This window comes from Cynoglossus semilaevis, chromosome Z, assembly GCF_000523025.1.
Source record: "Cynoglossus semilaevis isolate Cse_v1.0 chromosome Z, Cse_v1.0, whole genome shotgun sequence".
Taxonomy (NCBI): Eukaryota; Metazoa; Chordata; class Actinopteri; order Pleuronectiformes; family Cynoglossidae; genus Cynoglossus; species Cynoglossus semilaevis.
The window spans coordinates 2,115,749-2,138,733 of NC_024328.1; the positions used below are offsets into that span (position 1 = coordinate 2,115,749).

Genomic DNA, 22,985 nt, shown 5'->3' on the forward strand with positions numbered 1-22,985 from the left:
TAGTTGTTATAGCTTAAATTTGCCCGCAGAGGGCGCAGGCAGGGACCAGCCAAGCTACTACTCCTGTTGCCAACAACGGAGAGGAGAGGAGCTGACATCCGAGACCGATGCTCACAGTCTTCGTCTCTAGTTGTGGGAACTGCTCACGGTCACGGATGGACGTTTATCCGACCTTCGATCGATCTATCTAAGATGGAGAATTAGGTGGCGAGCACAGGTATGATTCTTTTGGTGTACTTTACGCTGCTTTACGTCTCTTCGCCGGCTATGCTAAGGGTATTAGCCCAACTTTAGCATTAGCCTCTTGAAGCCCCGAGTGACAACAGAACTGAGCAAAATGATTTAGCCGAGACTAAACTAAACGAATATTGATAAAGTAGCACCAGTCACCTCGACAGAAGACTGTTTGTGCTGAGTTAGAGTTGTTTAACAGGCAAGTATTTCTTATTTTTTAACTATTTATTTGTGTTACAGTGGATCTGTCAAGGTAGCTTCATTAACTTTGACCTCTACCACGCAAAATTTCAAAATAAGTGGTGATGTCGCTAATTTATGCACACAATTTGCGTTAATTAAAGCAAGGTTCACAAAATTATGGCTAATGTTTGTTGCCTTCCTATATATTATAAATGTGCATACGAACAAGTGTTTCAGTGAACTTATGTGTGGGATACTTTGAGTGCACTAATGGCTCTTATTTTGAATACGCGTCGTGAGACCGGAAGTGAAAGTTCCGAAATTCCGTGCATTCCCCACCTCTGATCCAATTAGCCATCTGGGGATTTTTCCTTAGTTTAAAGTTCTCGTTTGGCCTCTAAAACAACACTAGGCGAAGTTGCCCCATTCACACCGTGAATGTTGCTTTTTTGTTTTGTAATAATTTAATTTATGGACTAAGGACTCTACCAGAGCTAATATTAACCGTCTTGCTGCTAATATAGGTGTAGCTTAGACCGATGTAAATCCATCAACCATTGGACTCGTGGTCCGGACACTTACAGGTTATACATACACCCTTTTCCTCCCTCTTTCTCTTTTGTGTTTTTGTGTTTTACTAAATCACACTTTACTCCTACACACTTTACCATCTGTTTTTTTGTTTTGTTTTTGTTTTTTTGTTGTGTTTTTTTTTTTTTTTCTTGAAGTAACCACAGATGTCGTCCAGTTTTCCTGGAAGAGTTTGGAGAAGTCAGTGATTCACATCAAACAGTGTTTTGGAGATATGACTGAGAGATTGTTCCATCTGGCTCAGCTTTTAGTTTTGCACTGCTTTCAGCAAAACTATCCGGTCCTGGAAACTTTGCTACTGATTTAGGGAGAGGTACCATTAACATGCTGCTCATCGAGGAGCCTTAATATTTATTAAAAATGTATAAGCAGTCACTCGTTTTAGTCTCATGCACTTCTTGATTTGTACAATTGCAAATGCTTTGTATGTTTTCCTTTCTTTTTAGGTCAGTTCTACCTATATGCATAGCCCTATATCTTTTAAGTTATTAGTTAAATACTTCTGCCTTTTTCAAATTATTTGGTTTTAGTTATGAAAATGCGTCAACCCCCTATATTTTGACAATGTGGTTTATTTAGTCCTACTAGACCAGACTGGAATGAAAGTGTGTAAAGAGTTGGTTACATTTCCTTAGACACATTACATAAAGAGTAGGTCCTATTTCTCATGTAATGAAGCTGGTGTCAGGGAAATACAATTACAAACAATCACATTCATGTACAACTTTGTGGTGAATTGTGCTTTGTTTTTGCTGTAATCCTTAACATAGATTTTACTGATCTGCCTCAGTATGGAGTTCCAGACAGCACTTTCCCAAGCAACTAACACCAACACCTTAAGTGTGTCATAGTCAGCTACTATACAGTAGGCTTTTTCTACCTTACTCAGGCACGCCCGAGACACCTCTTATAGGGGGAGTCCAGGAGGCATTCAGACTCAAGGCCTCTACCACCTTAGCTGACTCTTCGTAAGGGCATTGACTAAAATGACTCTAGGTTGGGCATCTCCTGGATGTCTAAGTACCTGAGCCATGTTTCAGCCTAAGTCTAGACCAAACTGCAAAAGAAACCAATTTACACTCTTGTTCTTTCAGCCATAACCAAAGTTGAGGGTGGGAACATTAACAGACCGTGAAATTTGAAACCATTAGACTGTGGTCTAATGCAGGGGTTCCCAAATTTTTCCATGCAAAGATCCCCCCCCTCCCCCCCGACCCTCCAAACAGCATTAGCTTCTGGACAGGGAGCATTAACTTTTAGAATTTTATTTTTGACTTTTATTCACTATTCCATGAATGTTACATTTGTTTAGTATAAATAATGGGCAGTGGTGGTGGAAAGGAAGCAGACTTGGGTCCGGAAGGCTTCAGGTTTGAGTCCACCAGCTGCCAAGTTACCACTGAGGTGCTCTGAGCATGGCACTGTCCCCACACACTCCTCTTAAAGCTGCCCACTGTGTGTTGTGTCACAATGACAAGTAGTTCACTTTCACAAATAATATTAACAAACATGTGCTAGTCAGCTAAATGCTAGCAGCTTGATAACAGGTGCTCGTTCAGGACAAACGTGATAAGAAATGTTGAAATTTCTTTTTTCTTCTTATCGTCTCTTCAATTTTTTGAGGTGCTCCCACTTTGCAAACCACTGGTTTAGTGGTGGTCTGTTTTTTGCTCTTTTTTTGGCAAACTTCAGTATTGTTTATTGGTTGTATGCTAACAATAGAAGATAAATATATAAAAATATAGTATAATACAAGTCTAAGGTATTCTGAGACTGATGCTGATGTGATGTGATAGTAACATTCTTTCTTCACTTCACCTCAAATGCTACATCATCACATCTTGGCAGGATTTATTCCCCCCATGTTGTTCCTGAGGCAGATATTTTGATGAATGAATTTCAGTGGTTGACAGTGTCTGCTCTGTCTCAGGCAGACTGGTGCTGCCTCGTCCATACACAGTCACCTTTGTGGATTTTACTTTTTTTCCTTCATGGGAGACGCCACCACAGGAAGTAGTTGTTATCGTAAGAAAGAGCCTTCGCCCAGTTAAAGCACAAATAAGGAAGTAGTGTAAGTAAGGGGGATATTTATGAGTTACAAGACCACTACTTCCCCCACCTCGTCCTCCTCAACACTTTCTTCTTCATCCTCTGCAGCCTTGGTAGCTTTGCTTTGTTCAGTTTTTGCAGCGCAGCACAATGCACACTTGTTTGTTTGGAGAGCCTTGGAATGGATCCAATGCATTCATTAACACTGTAATCAAATAGTGTTCAGTTCTATTCATTAGAAACAGGGCCAGTGATTTTGGCTTCTGACCCAGTGAGGAAGAGGTGGCTTCATCATTCTCAGGCCATGTTACATAAATTTCTAGAATTATTTTTAACAATGTACTACCTCACTTGACATTGTCTTATTTATAAATAGAGTTTTGTTTTTATTAATTTCCGTGCGCCAGGAATCCTTAAGTGTTTTTTTTTAATTATTTTTATTTTTTATCTTTAACTAAAGCAAATGCTTGCATCTTGGACTAAGTGGAGCAAACTCAATTGTTTTTTGCCCTGTTAGTGCAACAATTGTTGTCCCACCTGAGCTTGGAAGATGAACGGTTAACATTAAGGGTAATGTCAATCCCCCAAATGTGAGCAAAACCTGAAGATTTGATTGTACACTGACATCCAAAAAGATAGAGGCCATATTTAAACCAGGGTTGAAAAGTTTTACCTAAGGAGTCAGCAGAAAAGTTACAGCTGCTTTGTTTAAAAACAACCTAATTCATCACAGATGTGAACCACAGCACCGTTAGAAGAATATGATGGGAACTGGCAGTGACAAGCTATTGTCAATAAATCTGTGATATGTAAAAACTGTTGCCCTGAAAAAGTAAGAATTTTATCAGAGGGCATGTACTGTTTAATAGTGAAATGCATGTTTGTTTAACAGTCAAAGCAAAAGGTCTCTGGCTGTGTTTGTTAGTCTGTTAGTTCTCATCCTCCGCTCTATTGTACTGTATCTCTATATAAATCCTCTGAAAGACTTTCACTCCATCGTCGAGCAGCTCTGTCTTACATACTTATGCTTTGAGCTTTGACACATATTCAGCTATTCAAAACTGGCTCACTGCTGGGAGCACATGTCAGTACTCAGAGAAAACGCCCTGCACAACTCCAACATCTGTGTAATGGATAAGTGAATGCATGCAAAGAAACGGAGACTACACCAGTAGCTCACTGATAGGCGTGAGACTGAATAGATGGAAAGGCATCGCTTTTCAAGTTATTGTAGAAAGAATATGCTCATGAAATTATGAAGTTAACGCCCAAGGTTGTGGAAGAAAACAAAAGTTGTATTAACTTTGTCTGTGTGCAGATTTAGAAATTTAATTTTAGTTTTAAACTATAGGATTCTATTTTAATACTAATAGTAGGAATGTCCGATATGACCATAATAACGCACTAATTATAAACGTTTTTATTCCGATAATGGAAACCAAATAAAATAATGACTGGATTTGGTCAAAATATGAGAATAAATGCTTGCTGGACATTTACTGGTGTGTGATTGGTCATCTGTCCTTGGCTAATGAGCTTGCCTACTTTGTGCGTTTTGCAATCAGTTCTTCATCAATAAGTGATGACACATCACCTTGTGAACTTTCAACAACTGTAGCACTCAAACTTTATTTTCAGCAATTCTTTCTTCCCAAACTTACACTTACTGAACCTAGAGATGTGGGTTGTATGGCAGAGTTGATCTGCTTTTAGAGTAGTGCTGTGGCTACATATTTTTAAAAAAAAATAATAATAAAAAGTTATGTCTGCAACCTGTCGACGTTGAGTGGAAACTCACTGTATAAAAGCAACTACTATAAAGTAGGGCATGGACCAAGAGGCTGTAAACTAGGTTATTACCACGGGGAGTGGGGGGAGTGATCATTTCTATTGTGGCGTTTTCATGGTTTTCAAATCTGACATTGGGTTTTTTTCTGGCTAGAAGGACTTGGGTTTAATTCCAAATAATTCCGTTATGATAATACAAGTTGTCCTTGTTTTTTGTCTGTTCCTCACCTCTATCATTTATCCTCTGTCTACTATCTTGGTTGTTTTTTAATGTATTGCTCAATCTTTTTACAACTTGTTGTTTTCCATTCTGCTCGTTAACCTTTTCATTCATGTTGCTTTTTTGTTTGGTTAAAACTAAATAATTTTCATTGGATGCTGAAAATCGAAAAGTTTTCATCATCTTCCACTTATTCGGGTCCCTGTCCAGGTTTCACCGACATTTCCACCTTCCATGTTTTTACTCCAGCGTGTCCTGGACCATCCTAATCAAATGGCTGTCCAATTTTAGCTGGCTGCTCCTGGATTAGGGAATAAATATGAACTGCTTGTGGATGTTAAAGCTGGAGCTTTAACATCCCATAGTTCATGACCATAATTGTGGGTAGGAACATAGACTGGTATCTATCTATGTATTCAAATACTCATGCTTAAAAACATATACCCAAAAATGTGTAATTGCTTTTTACTACAATCAGCTGTGCAATCGTTAGTGTTTAATGTTGTTGTACAGGAGTGCAGCGTGTCATTGTTCTCATGGTAGTGTATTAAAAACAATGTTCACTTCTTTTTTTTTCAGGCTTTGATCATCTCCTCAAACTTTGACTCGTAAGGCAAAGCCAGTGTTTGTTTATGTGGTTCAGTTGAATCAACTTAAGCCCAACTCTCAGTATTTACATCATCAATAGTGAATTTCCCCGGTGTGGGAGGAATTATGTCTTATCTTATCAGGGGCAAAGGTTACTGTAGCAAAACTAAGAATCCAAATAAACACTCAAACATGAATTAAAGTGCAGAAGAAGGGGGCTGAGAATGACGAATGTAATATGACGCCTGCAGAGAGGAAATAGTTGAAATGAAAGACTGTAGTATTCACTTTTGAGGCACGGTTGTGGTTTGATAGCAGGTTGTTTTGGATTTTTCGCAAGAATAAGGAGGGAGAAAATTCACAGCATGTGACTCAGAAATGTGCTGATCCCCCACCTCTAGTACCAACTCCCCGCTCTGGCTGTATCAGATTTTAATTTTTCTGTGTGTATTTATCCAGCTCAAACTCCCGGAATGGTTTCAGTCATTGACTTGTCAAAACGTTTATGCTGCTGCTACTATACATTGGACAACATCTTACAGTTTCCCTTTAAAAGCTCTTTTACTGTTGATATCTGATTGATTTTTTTTTTCTTTATCCACACAACAACCCTCTGCTTAGGAAAACTAAAAAGAGCACTGACTGGGAGCAGGGTCTCCTGTGAAGAATAAATCACCTCAGCTCACTTTTTCCTCCTGTGAGAACTCAGAAATATCCAAGTCTATGCTAAAGTGCTTATTCTTTGTCTCCAGCTGGATCCAAATTCACTTTTCTTGCTATTGTAGCAGCAAATCACAGTATATTCCGACTTTAATATGTGGACAGTAAATATAACCTTCTGTCTTTTATACAGGGGGTTTAAAAAGAATATGCTGCCAAATGAACATAAATTATCGGCAGGCTTCCCACCGATATCTGCTGCATATAGGAATATACATTGGTCTTCATAATATTTCCCTGAAAAGTGTGACAAAAGTAAATAGTTCTGGTTAGGGGTTTCTAAACAATATATAACAGGAGAATATCTCTTGTATCAATATAGTTCATTTTGTGTAAAAATTACAATACTGTACTTGGCCCCAAGTTCACACCTACCTAAACATATTCAGCCTTTCAGCTCTGCCTCCATCACTTTCACACACAGGCCCCTCCCGCACTCCCCCTCCACTCTCATTTGCACTCAGCAACAACCAGCAATGAGCGCTCCCTCACTTGTGTCGGTGCTGTGCTACACACACTTGTCCACTACTGTATTGGGGACAATTTTTCTAAACTGTGATGATTAAATACTCATTTTCAACCGTAGCACTCCAAAACTAATCCTCCTGTAATTACTGTTTGTGTGCTGGGTCTTGAGTTTAAACAAGGTAACAGTAATTGCAACCCAGTGTAAACACATCTCCTACAAACATGCCACTGAATGATTCCCTGGCAGTGACAAATGAAATGGAGTACTATGAGAGCTTGGACAGAAACATCCTCATATTTTTCTTTTGCCCTACAAAATATGAGGGTGGACAGTTGTAACAGTTTAGGCGTTCACTTTGATGTGGGTGAATGGAAATCAACTTTGCCTTATTTGGGCTCTCCTGCTCGATTTGCCTCTGTAAATAAATTTGCCTCTGTAAATAAATAAACACGAATCAATGCAGCCACGCACAAAGATAAAACTGAATCTTTTCCTCTGTAGTAATTCTAATGCACTGTTGGGCTTCACTGACTACAGTATTACAAACACACGAGAGCCATCTGGTGGTGACATTTGTTGCCCTGTGGAGTCCTCCCATTACATTCCTGTGTCTGGGGTGGTCCTACTGCTGCCTTAACAGCTACCAAATGTATCTGCACTGAAGACAAAATGAGTCACATGTGAGAGACAAAAGTTTAAAGGTGACTTAATAAAAAAATAAATATTACATTATAGAAATATTAACAGAACAGTAACCTGTAGACCTGTCCCTGTTTTCTTGAAACTTTATAGAATTTTCTCTACTTTTTTTCATGGAAAACTGGAGCCATCACTCAACATTGCATTTTTCCTTTGTCTTTTGTTTGTGCACAGATCAGGCTTTAGATGTGTCGGCATCAGAGATCTCAGTATGAAGAAGTCGGTGAGGCCAGGGGTGAGTAAGGTGGGAGGAGATCGAGGGAAGGCTGAAGCTACATCCACCGCTGGCACAGGAAAACCTGCCACCAAGACCAGCACTATAGCCCCTCTGTCTAAGGTACAACTCATCATTGGATAATGTTGAGCACAGTTAGACTTCTCTCTTAGCTTTTTATTAAACGATGACAAGGGCACTAAATTTATGCAGAGATGCATCTGAACAGTAGCATATTTCTAGATCAGTGGTTCTCAAACTGTGGTATGCATCCCACCAGTGGTACATGAAAATTCATATTTTTACATTTACATTTTTAATTGAAAAAATCTGAAAAACATACCATGCACAATTAAAACAACATTTAGAGAAAATGTGTAGCTACTTGTGAGATTATGAAATGGGATGTGTGGTCTTTTTATTTACCGTATTTTCCGGACTACATAGCGCACCTTATATGAATATAAGCCGCACCCACTAAGTTAAAAAAAAAAAAACAACAACTATAAATTTACATACATAAGCCACACCGGACTATAAGCCGCTAAGGTTGAGAAATTAGATATTTACTGGATACACAGGAACACAGAAAGATTTTGTACCGTAAATGTCTATTTATATACCTGAACTGATTGTTTCCGAACAGTGCCTGTAACACGGCAGTAAAAGTGCTGATTGAACAAAACAGAAATGTAATTGATGGCTTTATTCATCTTCCTCCTGCGCACTGAAATCGCTGAAGTCGTCTTCTTTAGTGTCGGAGGTGAACAGCCTCAGAAAAACTTTGTCACAAATCTTTTTAGTGTCTCTGTGTTGCTCCTGTCACTGTCATCCTGAGAAAAATCCATAGAAAAGCCACATCTTTGTATAAGCCGCACGGTTCAAAGCCTGGAAAAAAGTAGCGGCTTATAGTCCGGAAAATACGGTATTTACTTGTTTTTTTGCTACAGTGTAAGTCTGATGCTCACGTAAGCACAGGCAGCACGGAATCATGGGATCACTTGCAAGTTGAACGTGGTACGAGCAGGGGAATTCTAATGTTGGTCATCATGGTGGTACTCAGAGAGATCAATGTTTTCTCAGGTGATACAGAGTATAGAAAGTTTGAGAACCACTGGAATAGGAGCTAATATGTTGGTGTTGTTTTGGGGGTTGCGGAATGTCTTTGCTTTCAGGTGAAAAGCAATGACGATCTTCTAGCAGCTATAGCTGGTGGAAGTCCTGCATCAAGTAGTGCTGTCACCAAGACCAAAAGAGCAGTTGGCACCAGTGCTACTAGTTTAGACAACAACAAGTCAAAGACAACTTCAGGTGAATTTGAGATTTTACTTTTTATACTTTCATTCAGTATTTCATACTGGGTTTTTTTAATAAGTGTTTGTTTTTCCTTTTCACCAGGAACTTCACCTAAACGTACAACATCATCAACTTCCAAAGAGCCAAGTTCAACACGAGACCGCCTTCGTACTTCCAGAACATCAGCCACAAAGAAGCAGCTGGTGTCTGGGTCTGGAGTGGGTGATGTGGCTTCTGGGAAACGATCACGCAACCAAGTCCTTACAGAGTCTGAGGGTCGTATGAGCAAATCCAAATCAGACGGTCAGATCAGTGATAAAGTGGCTCTGGAGGTCAAAGTTAAAGACTTGTTAAGTTTGGCTAAAAGCAAAGATGTGGAGATCCTACACCTGCGCAGTGAGCTGAGGGACATGAGGGCTCAGCTGGGTCTGCAGGGGAAAGAAGTCGAACCCCAGGAAGAAGTTGGTCAAGAAGAGAAGCCTCATGTTTCAGCTATCACAGCAGCAGATGTGGAGTCCACTCTTATTCTTCTACAGGAGCAGAACCAGGCCATCAGAGAGGAGCTGAACCTTCTGAAGAGCGAGAACCGCATGTTGAAGGACAGACTCAATGCTCTAGGTTTCTCCCTGGAGCAGAGGTTGGACAGTTCTGAGAAGCTCTTTAACTATAGTTCCCTTAGTCCAGACCTGGCAGCATGCAGTGGACAGAGTGATGGTGGAGGCACAGGTACACTGACCTCCTCTGTAGAAGGCTCTGCTCCTGGTTCTTTGGAGGATCTTCTCACAGGACAACAACACGGCGGCTCTGCAGATAACCTTGACAGTGAATCCAGTGAGGTGTATCAGGCTGTCACCTCCAGTGACGATGCTTTGGATGCTCCGTCCGGAGCCTCGTCGTCTTCAGAGTCAGAGTGTGCACCGAGCAGGGAGCGGTCACGTCGGGGCAGCAGTGGCAACACCAGTGAAGTGTCTGTTGCCTGTCTGACGGAGCGAATCCACCAGATGGAAGAGAACCAGCACAGCACTGCAGAGGAGCTCCAGGCAACACTGCAGGAACTTGCCGACTTGCAGCAAATCACGCAGGAGCTGAACGGTGAGAATGAGCGGCTTGGTGAGGAGAAGGTCATCCTCATGGACTCTCTCTGTCAGCAGAGTGACAAACTGGAGCTTTATGGCCGCCAGATTGAGTACCTTCGTTCCCTGCTAGATGACCACCACATTTCATACGTCCTAGAAGAGGACATCAAGAGTGGGCGCTACATGGAGCTGGAGCAGCGCTATGCAGACCTGGCAGATAATGCCCGCTTTGAGCGGGAACAACTCCTGGGAGTACAGCAACACCTGTCCAACACACTCAAGATGGCAGAACAGGACAATGCCGAGGCCCAGGAGATGATAGGAGCTCTAAAAGAGAGGAATCACAAGATGGAGCGCACCTTGGAGTCAGAGAGACAGGATCGCTTAGCCATGGCAGCAGCACTGGATGAGTACAAGGTAGCGGTGAGCAACGACCAGGCGGAACTTAGCCGCTGCCGAGCCCAGTTGGACCAGGAGAGGCAGAGGGTGGCGGAGCTCTACTCTCTCCACACAGCGGGGGACAAAAATGATATCTGCCAGCTGCTGGAAGGTGTTCGTCTGGGGAAGGAGGAGGCCGAGGCCAAGGCTGCAAAAATGCAGGAGGAGCTAGAGCAGGCTCACGATGAACTCAGCCGCCTACAGGAGACTTTCAATAAGGTTAGTTGAAAAAGTGTGTTACACTCTCAGAGATTGTGTATTTTCCAAGTTGATCAGCAACCTTTCTAGGGCTCTTAATTGTCTGCTTGTGAAAACTAGGCTTTGGTTTTTATTTGTCTGTCCTCTAATTTCATTTTTGTCTCTTTAATCTGTTTTGAAATGACTTTATTAATGGTCATTTGTATTTAATAATAATTTGCGCCGCAACAATCATGCGCAACCTTTTACTTTCAGTTATTCGTAGTAATTTATAATAAATAGATTTTAGTACTTTAATTCAACAAGCATTGAAAAAATAAACCATTGTATTTATTTAAATCACAAAAAAAATTCAAAATCATTCATCAGTCCTTATTTCATTAGTGCAACTCTCGACACAATAATACTACAGAAATACAATTAAGAAATCCATCTGTATATTTACATCAGTCTAATAATGAAGTTTGTGGATAATTAAATAGTCATGTTTGTGTGTGTGTGTGCAGCTGGACAGAGAATACAGGGAGTTTCAGGAACAGGTGCGTCAGCAGATGTCCGAACAGGAGCGTACTTTAGAGAAACTGCGCATGGAGCTGCAAGAGAAAGAGACTGAGATCGCAGACATGAAGGAGACCATCTTCGAGCTAGAGGATGAGGTGGAGCAGCACCGAGCTCTGAAACTCCACGACAACCTCATCATCACAGATCTGGAGAGTGAGTGCAGTTGAAGCACAATGTGTAACACTGTGAGTCATGACTCACACCAATATTTGGGTCATGACTTAATACTGGGTCCCAAGTCTGGATTAAGTAGTTGATATGAGTTGTATTCAGAAATTGTTGGGTCACAGATCAAAACATCAAAAGATGGCCGCATCTATAAAACATACCAAGTACCTTTGTACTCAGCATGAAGTTTTAATACCACTTTCAGAGAATACTTTATTTATTTAGGACAGCTTTGTCATTGTACTACAAGTAAAAGAACATTCTAAGACAGATGGGGTTTTTTTTCTGTGTTTTATTTAAGTTATCAAACTTTTATCTTTATGTCTTTGTCAGGTGTTTGACTCATAAATGAACAAGGAAACTTCAAGTTCAAGTTTTTGTAGCTTTGCTGTAGGTATGTTCATAGAACTCACCACCGTTTTAATCTGACATTAATGCTTAGATGATCATGAAAAAGAAACCAGATTTCAGTTCATAGTTGAGGCTCAGAAGCAGGTTGTGACTTGGTCCAAACAACATTCTGCAATTCTCTGATGGAATTGGCAATGGCAGACACTGCAATGCCTAAGTGAAGGAAATGTAAAGATTCAACTTTGTTATTCTCATAAATTAAGTTTTGTTTCAATCCATTTTGGGACTTTTTAACTTCCCCTAGCACTCTGTCATAAAGGGGATCATTAAAAAACCTCTGCTGTGCCTGTCATTTGTGCTGAGTGCTTGCACCAAGTTCAATTATTCTCATGTTACGTTGTTTCTCCTGCACCACAGGAAAAAAAATTATAAAAGATTATTTTATGCCTAGACAAAAAAAAAACAGCATCTGGGAAGAAAGCAAACGACTACCTCTGTAGATTAAATCTCACTGTAAACTGAAAATTTGCATGTGTTGTTTTTTTATTTGTAGCTGATTACTTTTTCTTTTTATCTTAGACTCTGTGAAGAAGCTACAGGACAACAAGCATGACATGGAAAGAGAGATTAAGATTCTTCATCGCAGACTGAGGGTAAATAGACTTTCAGTGGGATGGCAGTGCACATTCCTATCACATGTTTCAGCAATGGGTTTTAATGTGTATGCTGTAACAGTAGCCATATGTGTCCAAGGCATCATCAAAGGCCTATAAGCTATAAAGTGGATTAGTGTAGCACAGAATTAAAAGGTTTGAATATAGATCCAAAAAGTGTTTGAAACAGACCTATGAAATGTGTCGGATGCCCGTATCTGGTTGTTTTAATTTCCTCTCCCATTTTCCCATCAACCCTGCGAACTAGAGTGTGACCAAAATGCACTTAAAACAAATTAACTAATTTATGACTTAGCATAATGTTCACCTCTGATGTGTGTGTGGGTGTGTGTATGTGTGTGTGTCCGTCCGTCCTCAGGAGGAGTCGATGGAGTGGCGTCAGTTTCAGGCTGACCTGCAGACGGCCGTAGTCATTGCTAATGACATCAAGTCGGAAGCACAAGAGGAGATTGGAGATCTGCGGCGCCGGCTACAGGAAGCTCAGGAGAAGAATGAGAAGCTGAGCAAAGAGCTGGATGAGGTCAAGAGCCGCAAGTAAGAGCCACAGATGGACAGTTGGACTTGTTTCAGCAAGTCACGCTGACACCGGCTCATCCTGTCTTTCTGATGCAAACAAAAAAAGGAAGGGTATAATTGTTTGTTTCACAATGGATTATCATTTGTCTTCTATAAATATCACAACAGGAAACTTTCTGTGACAGACATTAATGATGATGTTATGGACAATACTTTTTTGCTGACTTTTGATCTTTTGACTAATTCTGAGGTATATTTTAGATATTGTTGGAAAAATATAAGCTGCTCTTGAGGTATTTCTGTCTATTTTTAGATAACTAGAGTTGAATATTACCATTTTTCCACCATTCAACTATGCTACGTTGAAGACATGAGTGTGTGTGTGTGTGCTACAGAGGTTCAGCTGGACATTTTTTGTTCAGAAACGTTTCACCTGATTCCCTACTTAATTCTGACTCCACCTGTCCAAACTGTGTTGATCTGCTGTGCACTTTCCAGGCAGGAGGAGGAAAGAGGCCGAGTCTATAACTACATGAATGCAGTGGAGAGAGACCTGGCTGCTCTCAGACAGGGGATGGGTCTCAGTCGACGTTCTTCCACCTCCTCTGAACCTTCTCCCACTGTCAAAACACTCATCAAGAGCTTTGATAGTGCTTCACAAGGTACCAAGAACTTCAATAGTCATTCATAGATATTCATTTTCTTCATTTCCTTTCTACACAGGTGAAATCTATGGGATAGTTTTGACACAGGCAGTAGAAGTTATTTGTGTTTGTTTTTTTTCCTGTTATACCCTAAGGTCCATCAACCACCAGTGCTGCTGTCACTCCAACAGCTACAGCTGCTCCACTCCCACGAACTCCGCTCAGCCCCAGCCCCATGAAGACACCACCGGCTGCTGCAGTTTCACCCATACAGGTACGAAAAGGAAGCACTACTTTGTGGAGACGAAGCTTAGGTTTGATAATGGGGTGTAAAATCTCTGTGTTTTTTAAGCTACCACGACAATATTTGATCTGTTACAATGTAAGTAACATACATTAATAAGGAAAAAAATCTTTCTTTTGCAGAGACATTCCTCCATTTCTGGGTCCATGTCTGCAGCTAAGCCTCTGTCCTCACTGAGTGATAAGAGGCCCAGCTACACTGACATCAGTATGCCAGGTGAGAAGCCATTACTGGAGTGGTTTTAAGTCACTGTAGTGTACTGAAATGATCATAACACTACTACAGTACAAACAGCCAAAGGCTTCAGTGCTGAGGTGTTTCGGTTTTCCTTAGCTGTAGTTCCTGTACAGAACATCATACCACTCACATGACTGAATGTCCTTTTGTGAGAAATGAAGAAGCTGCCCCCTCCCCCACCCTCCTTTAGCTGATATTAAGAGTCAGCAGATTTAACTGTTATGGTATTTCTTCATTAAAACAACACGAGAGCTAAGGATGATAAGCAGCAAATAATGAGGCAGCACTTTCTGTAGAACTGCCCTCAGTTTCATTCTCACCAATAATGAGTTCAAGTGCTGCATGTGAACGTGCAGAATCCAGTGTAACTTCCCATGATGGGTTTATTTTTCACTGATTTATAGTTTTCTTTCCTCCTCGTGCGTCGGTATTCTTGCAACTCTGGGGGCCTGGAATGTGGCTTTATTTGACCCCGCTCAGTTCACAGGAAATGCCGTATAGAAACACTCTGCCTGATGTAAATCCTGTGCTATGTTTGTTTTCGTGTGTGTGCGTCCACAGCTGAGCATCTTCTCAGGGGCGGCTCAGCCAGCAGACCTCCATCTGTTATTCAAAGGGTCTCCAACATGGATTCCAGTAAGGCAATCTCAGGTTAGGGATGCCTCAGTGATGTTTTATTTTTACTGTCAGATGCTGAGTAAAAGTTCAACGGTTTGCCATTTCTACAGCAGTGTCCCGCAGGAGCAGTGAGGAGATAAAGAGAGACATGTCAGCTCCAGATGTGGCCTCCTCATCCTCCCTGATGGGTATCAGCGCAGCCTCATCTCCACTCTCACTGTCCTCCTCACCTACTGCCTCTATCACTCCCACAACTCGAAGTCGTCTGAGGTACAGCTCTGACAAATGCTCAAAGTTTGGATTGTAGGCCGATCAGAAATTTTGCTTTGTTGCGATTTCTATATTGTACAATTTAGCAATGACTAATTTCTTTACAATAGTTATTTATGGCTAAATATGACAAAACTTTTTTTCACTACAAAATATATTTTTTCCTGAAGAAGGTGGATTTTAGTCATTACTGTGTGGTGACATGGTGGTTTGTTGAGCATGTTGAGAGTTGCATTTTAAACTTTGGTAAAGTCTACAGTCTACAGACCCTTACAGTGTGTTAAAATGAGATATGAGGAGGATTGATTTGACTAATTAATTAACTAAATAATTAACACAATTATTGTCTTAACTTTGACAGCCCTCATGATTATTATTATATGTAAAAATATATTTTACATGCATATTTATATAATTTGGCAAACAATAGGATAATATATCATAGTCTGTGCTGAGCCTGAGGTCATGAACCTCAATTATGTGCCACAGATAGATGTTTGGACCTTCTCCAGCGGTCACCCTGACATCCTCTGTCTTATGATTCTAGAGGGAAAAAAAGGTTGATCTGATTATGATGCTGGATGTTTAGTTGCATCGTTTGTCATCCATTAATACCACCATTGAGAAACAGCAATGGGAGCCGAGAGAACAACAACTATAAATAAAATTAATTTTTAGTCTGTGTCATACTGCAGTGGTCCATTTGACATGATAGATAATCTTGAGTTATGGGTTTTCCCAAGCAACGGTGCTGATATCTAAAGCTAAATAGAACAAACTCCCAAATTGTGAGTCGTGCACCAGGATATTTCTGGGGTTGCCAGATATGTGTACATTTTTTTCCATAAACAACAATAGGTGTAATAGAAATGTCAGTGTTTGATTGGGTTTTTTTGTTCTGTACCAGAGAGGAGAGAAAGGACCCGTTGTCAGCACTGGCGCGAGAGTACGGAGGATCTAAAAGAAATGCTTTGTTGAAGTGGTGTCAAAAAAAGACCGAGGGCTACCAGGTAAGTTAATGTCACCTCTGTGTATTAACCATGTTGACTGGTTCTATCAGATTTTTAGTGACTGTTGACAGAAAGGATAAGACATGCACAGAAATGAGAATTAACCACATACATAATAATAATAATAATATTTATAAACAATAAAGTTATTTATAATTGTCTGATCATTTGATTCAAGCCAAAGAATGTCAAATAAATTCACTAACATTGATGTGTCATTGGCAAACGAGTTGGCTCCAATTCATGCAGGGGTCAGACCCAGAATCAGATGAAAAGATGGATTAGAATTCTATTAACTACATCTAACCAATATGTATTTTTGTTTTTAAAATCGAAAATAAATAGAATAAAAAAATTATGAATTGTCAGGTATAGTGTTGGCCATAAGAACAAGACCTGTTATTGGTAGAGAAACAAATTCTAATATAAACATAACTAAAAAATTCTAAATGAGAACAAAACTATAATTTACTTTCTGACAAGAAGAGCTATGATCCTTTTTATTTTTAGGCCAGATCATATGTCATATCAGCAGTTTAACCTCTTTCCTGGCATAAAAACAACTATAAATGTCTCAACATTACCTCAGAAATGACCTGTGTGATGAGGGAGTTGGTCTCTGGAGTGATGACCACACCAAAGTGATGATTACCCCTTTTAAATGGTGTCGGTTGTGGTAGCCATGGCACCTGAGGTCTTCTCCAGGAAGTGTGCAACATTTAGCGCTTTGTGTGATGGCTGGCAGACAAAAACAACTGCCATGTTTACGGTATAGATGATAGTAGTGATAGCCCGGAGACTGGAGCGTTGCGTCACATATGGCCTCACTGATGTAAATCGTTGGTTTTGTTAAAGGTCACACTGATGGTGGAAAAGATAATAGATGTTAATGCGATGAGTCGTGCTGATGTATTTTTTTTCTGGGAGTGTAGATAAAAGTGAAAAGTTAAAACAATACATACTTTATTTATAGATAGTTCCACGACAGGTACATTTGTTTCTTTGAAATAATATTTGGAATCTGGAGTCTTGCAGGGGTCACCGTCTTCACTTTCCCTAGAAATCAAAGTGTAAACTCATGTTTCCTCAGAACATAGATATCACCAACTTCAGCAGCAGCTGGAACGACGGCCTGGCCTTCTGTGCCGTGCTGCACACATACCTGCCTGCTCACATTCCCTACCAGGAGCTCACCGGACAAGAGAAGGTGAGTGTTGGGAATTCTAGCACTTAAAAATAATATAAATAATTTGCTCCTGGACAATTCTATCTGCCATCGACCGTAGGAACAGACTTACGCTGTTGGTTTCAGCATTTTATTTTTGTTTTATTTAAATGTAATAGTATTAGTAACAGTAATTTAGAAAGTTGACATGTGTGATCAGAGGTTCTTTGTGAACATCTTTCTATGCACATTTTTAAGCATATAGTTTAAATGTAACTAGAGTTTAAGTGCAGAAAAAGGGTTTCAATTAAGAACTCAAATGATATATGATTTGTTCAGACTGTCTCATCTACATCATGTTCTTTCTTTCTCGTCTTTCAGAGGAGGAATTTCACCTTAGCTTTCCAGGCCGCGGAGAGTGTGGGAATCAAATGCACTTTGGTGAGTTTTCGTGTCAATATCAATCAAAAACAATTGAGTTTGTTTGTAGTCGGTAGTCATAGCTAAAAGAAGAGGCCTGATCCTGGTCCAGGTCCTGGGAGTGTTTCATTGGAAAATACAACACAGAGATTACAGGGTACTAATCTACTAATGTATAACTTTCACTTAACTAAAGAATATCCCTGTGTCTGTCGGGGTAAATAATGCATTCTAGACTCATAATCTTGACATCAAATATTTTAATTATATAGATTTATATTTTATATTTAACACAGTTTAAACTGAATTAGACATGAGCAGAGCTGAGGAAGAGCCAGGGTTGAAAAGATGGTGAAAACACAATCCTTAATTTCCCAAAGGGAACGTCTGAGATAAAGTTCTATCTATCTCTCTATCTGGAATCGAAGTGGAAAAGGCAGGGTGAGAGTCAGTGATATATTTGTTTTATCATACTGTGTGTCTCATCGCTCGTTCATAATCTAAATAAACCCTGAGCAGTGCAGCTGCTGATTGTGAGTGAGTGTCTTAAGTGAGCCGCTGTGTTTATGCACTAAAGCTCTTCAACTGATGAAGTGAAAACGTGAAGACGATGAATCCTATTTTCATCATTTAACTCATTTTCAGCTGCCTTATCCTTTGCAACTTTATCTGGCACCAGGGCCAGATAAAGTTTTACCTACAGCCACACAACACACACACTGTGGGAGTACAAGCAACTTCCATACAGTGACTTGCTATAAATATTTGTAAAAAAAAAAAAATTCAAAGACGAGGTTTGTTGTTGTTGCTGCAGATGCAGATTTCCGAAGCTACATTCTAACAATGATAGTGCTTGAATATCTGTTAAAGATCGGAGTTTCCTGTCTGCAGTCTTGGTTCTAAATTTAAAATAACTGTTTTCCTGCTGTATCTCTAAAACAGTGGTGGAATCTCAGCTTCTGAATATAATATGTCAAATATCTATGGTTTTAAATTTATGTTTCATTTAGTGAAGTTCCCAACCTTGACTCATCAATTCATCATTCATTTTTCTTCTTAAAACTAACAACTAACAAACTCCATGGAAGAACACTTGATTTATAACTGTTTGCGCTTGAATAGACAAAGGCAGAGTAAATTACCCAAAGAAATTTACCCAAAGAAAAATCCATATAAAATCCAATAATCAATGGCTTCCTGGCCATTGATTTATTATGTTAAGTTTGTGTTAGCATTGGCTGAGGCCAAGTCAAAACTCAGGCTAACATCACAGGCTAGAGAAGTTAGCCACAGTAAGATCACTTGTGTATCCAGGTAAATACGAGTTAGTAAAAATAATTCTAAGTTCATCTTAGTTTGATATTCTGCATTGATATTATTATTGTTATTATTCCAGGACATTAATGAGATGGTGCACACAGAGAGACCAGACTGGCAGAGTGTCATGACCTACGTCACTGCCATCTACAAGTACTTTGAGACCTGACTGTCCAGCATCACATCCATGCTGTGCGAACTCCTCCTCAGCCCTCGGCAATCCTTCAACACCACTGCGTCTCACTGAACTTCGCCCCCATGCTGCAGCAACATGCTGCCGCAGTGCATGCTGGTCCTTAGTATTTAGTAAACAAAGATAGACCAGAAGAGCTGCAGCAGCAGCAGCAGCAGCTTCTCCTCCACCCTCTGTCTGTAGCATCACACTGTGTAGCATCACAGTCCTAAACTAGGGCTTGCATGCGTATGTGTGTATGGCTACTGTTAGATTAAAAGGTCAACAGAATTCACTTCACAAGTGATGACACAGAGGGGAGGACACCTGGTTAGTGCCTTCTACCCTTGCTTTTCCGTTGGCTGATTTTCCATCACATTTAACTCAGTTTCCCATTAGTTGAAGGGAGATTCCAGCAGATCTGATTAAATCTCTGCAGGTCAGTTACGCAAATAAGGTGTTTCCCCCTATATTTAAGCAGAATAAGATGGAATTAGTTGGTATTTCCCCCATCAACCCTGACAATTTCCTTTGAATATGAATTAGCACAGGTCGTGACAGTGTGATGCAGACGCCTCAGTGAATGAAGTGCCTGATTGGTCATTGCCAAATACGTTTCACAGTCTTTTCATGTTTTCTTTTTTTTTTACTCTGGCATCTGAAACCTCAAGGAGTTTCGAGCAGAGACATACTCTACGTTACATATGCTACACACATTTCATTTGTTTTCTAGAAGAAGTATTTATATTCATTTATTGCATATTTAATGTTTCATTAACACTTAAGTTTATTAGGTTTGTCATCTTTTGTTTTTCATGAAAAATTCGATCAGAGCATGTTTTGTACCATGTTCTAGACGAATCTGTCCCTGTCTGAAGGTCTGACAGTTACATGTCTGTTTTGTTAGCATAGCCATTTACCATACTACCATTTAGGTGTCTGCCTTACCAGAGTGCAATAATGAGTAGGCTGCATATTTTTCATGAGCAGGCATAGAGGTGTTCATGGTCAGGAGATTTCAGTGATTTTATTTTTTGAGTAAATATTGCCTTTGTTGATTAAATACCTTCAGTTTTGAGCAGAGAAGCTTCACTTCAAAAGACGCCTTTATTCTGAGGAGTCATAGATCTTTGTAGCTCCATAAAGGATTGCATTTTTGAGGAGGGATTTGATTCAGGAGCATTTGTAAGAACTGGACTTAGTGACTTCGGACTAAGTTCTCCGTCAGATTATTTAAAGTGTCAGTCAGAAAAGGTAGCACTTTTCACACTTCACTTCATCCGCACAGCTGTTACTCTTGTACTGCTGCTCACACTAACTGTGCCTCATGCTGAACCAAGATGACTACAGTATATTTATTATTTGTATGGTTTTTTTTGTCATTGTAGTGAGGTCACTGCTTTGTTTCCTTGTGTGAATGTGTGTGTGTGTGTGTGTGTTTGGAGTGAATACAAATGTATTATTTACAGTTATGGTGACAAGAAGTAGCTGCACTGACATAAGCTTTTTTTACTTTGTATTCCTCACTAACGCTGTCTTAATTGTCTGGTGTGTTCGAACTAGTCTCGGTGAAAAGGTGACACTGGACCTTCAACAGTTCTGTCTGGTGAAACTGTGACATGTCCTTGGACTGTGCTGATTTTTCTGCTCCAGGCAAAAGCGAGTGTGAAAGACTAAAATAAGGTCCTCTTTTTTTTCCCCGTGCCTCTGGAGGAACTCGTGAACGATCACCAAAAGTGGTCATAAACTATTTTGTGATGTCGCTTGAACTTCCTCACGTGCCTGGTGGAGACGACTGCAGGATTGTTTGGATCTGGAACAGATGGTGGTGCGAAGAGCAACATCAAGAATTTCTATTTTTTTATTACATGCTAAGCCACAACATCCACGGCGTCTCCAACCGCATTAACATCTGGTAATTTAGCACAAGAAGCTGCGGCAGTGACACTGTGTGTGGAGCAAAGAGACAGACGGAGACGGTGAGAGTGAGTTATTTAATGCCCTTTAAAAGCCTCACCTCTCTGTGGACCAATTCTGTGAGGCGTCTACGACGCTGAGGATAGTCGGCCAACGCTGCTGGCCTCCCCATGTTTTATGGCCCCTGACAGAAAAATCAGAAATCTCCAGAAAGATTTGAAGCCTCCTTAGAAGTGGGAATGTTTTTGGTTTTATTTCGGATCACACTTTCCATGTCCGTGCTGCATAGATGTGGTCCGATTGATGAATGCTGAGCCACGGCCTGCTGAGAGGACACTAGGCTGAGGGCTCTGAAGAACATTCCACCTCAACATGATGCACAGGCCTGACATCATCTGGGATCTGAGAGTGTGTGTGGTTTCACCGTGAAATGAATGTGAACATGTCCGTAATGATTTTGGTGGCTACATGTCATAGAACGCTACATTAACTTCTCCTTAGTTTACTTGAAAGTGCTCTGAGAATTTTACTGAACCTGCTTTAGTGACTTTTTGTTTCCACCATGCCTGTTTTATTATTTCTTTAAAGGTTCACGCTACAAAAAAGTCTTGATCACTTATGGAAGGGCTAAATGGTCCCACGGCAGAGTCGATGCCATGTGTGTAGGAGAGTGTGTTAATGGGACTAAGCTACAGTATTAAGTGCACACTATGATGATAATCAGTTGATGAAAATAAAGCTTTTCTGGATTTATGTTGCTTTAATTTTTGTTTTTGACAGAAGTAGTAATAAATATAGTTTAAAACATTTGTGTGAAGGTTCACTGGCTGAGTATCAGTGTGTGTGTGTGTGTTTACGGAAGTAATGTGTTAAACTACAGAAAGAAGAGATCAAAAAAAGATTTAAAGAAAAAACTTGTACAAATAAAGGGTTCAGTGGTTTATTTTATATCTTATCAGAATGTCAAGTGAATATATCCTAAGAGCTAAGAACCATATTTGTGATATAGCTGTCATTTACTTTTTGCCGAGTATACATTAAAGGCAAAATAAGTACACTAAATAATAGATAAGTAAATAACAAAAATAACTGCACACCCAAGAAACAAGATGATAAAAGGAAAAACTGCAGTTAAACTGTTATCAGTCGCATGACACGGTTCAAAGAGATGAAGAGCCCTCTGCAGAAGACCGAGCTGGATGTTGGCAACCGTTATGGACAGAACAATGACTAAAATCCCATGTAAAACCTGTGGACTAAACAAGATAAGAAGACCATCTAGTCTGGAGGAGACTCAACAAAGAATAAAAAGTCTACGATGTTCTGGGAGATTGTTGATCCATTCACTCTACTGCTTTTTCTTCCAGGTTCTTGGCTAGAGCGGTAGCCAATCCCAACATTCTTTAAGCAGGGACTTGACCTGCAGGCACACACACTGGACTCTTCACCAAGCATTCACACCTGCGGTCAGTATAAAATGAATAATTGACTTACTCCTATGTGTTATTGTAGGAGGAGACCGCAGTACGTGAAAACTACAGTGACGACCTGTAAACCCCATACAAACAGATCATCAATTAGAAAGAGGAATTGAACTCACAACCTCCTTACTGTAAGGCAAGAGCAGGTAAATTAAGTAGTTGAAGACAATCTTCCGTCCGTTTGTCTGTCTGTCTGTCTCTCCACACAAATATGTAAATAGACAGTTTGTTTCAATGATGTGTATGGTGGACACATCACTTATCTGCGCACACACACACACAGCCCCACCTCTTACAGAGGAAACTGACTCTTGATATGAAACATGAGGGAGGGGTGTGTGTGTGTGTGTGAGTGTGAGTATGAAAAAGAGGGAAAGTCTTAAGCTTATCCACAGAG

At 40.2% G+C, this 22,985-nt stretch overlaps 1 protein-coding gene and 1 long non-coding RNA gene across 6 annotated transcripts; one reads left to right on the forward strand and one right to left on the reverse strand.

Moving 5' to 3' along the window:
• Positions 1–24: 24 nt before the first annotated feature.
• On the forward strand, positions 25–21,860 carry specc1la (sperm antigen with calponin homology and coiled-coil domains 1-like a). Of its 5 annotated transcripts, none has more exons than XM_008335703.2 (16): positions 25–217; positions 7,716–7,878; positions 8,931–9,066; positions 9,154–10,784; positions 11,270–11,477; positions 12,423–12,496; positions 12,876–13,051; positions 13,532–13,695; positions 13,833–13,951; positions 14,104–14,197; positions 14,780–14,869; positions 14,947–15,106; positions 16,014–16,116; positions 17,207–17,323; positions 17,663–17,722; positions 19,098–21,860. In XM_008335703.2, exons 2-16 carry the CDS (start codon positions 7,753–7,755, stop codon positions 19,185–19,187), a joined length of 3,348 nt encoding a protein of 1,115 aa, XP_008333925.1. In that variant the 5' UTR covers positions 25–217; positions 7,716–7,752; the 3' UTR covers positions 19,188–21,860. The 5 variants fall into 5 exon arrangements, with proteins under 5 accessions (XP_008333925.1, XP_008333926.1, XP_008333927.1 ...); XM_008335704.2 differs by having other exon boundaries at positions 14,950–15,106; XM_008335705.2 differs by having other exon boundaries at positions 14,780–14,854.
• On the reverse strand, positions 20,627–22,882 carry LOC112486465 (uncharacterized). Its single transcript, XR_003048904.1, has 2 exons — positions 22,602–22,882; positions 20,627–22,527 (listed from the first exon to the last, which is right to left on the reverse strand). It is a non-coding gene; the product is annotated as an uncharacterized LOC112486465 (long non-coding RNA).
• Between the last annotated feature and the right edge of the window lie 103 nt (positions 22,883–22,985).

Bases quoted from the DNA above. Each gene is read 5' to 3' on its own strand.
- specc1la (XM_008335703.2), top strand. From the start codon at position 7,753: ATGAAGAAGTCGGTGAGGCCAGGGGTGAGTAAGGTGGGAGGAGATCGA. The intron at 12,497-12,875 runs GTAAATAGACTT...GTCCGTCCTCAG, and splicing joins TTCTTCATCGCAGACTGAGG to GAGGAGTCGATGGAGTGGCG. The intron at 17,324-17,662 runs GTGAGTGTTGGG...CTCGTCTTTCAG, and splicing joins AGCTCACCGGACAAGAGAAG to AGGAGGAATTTCACCTTAGC.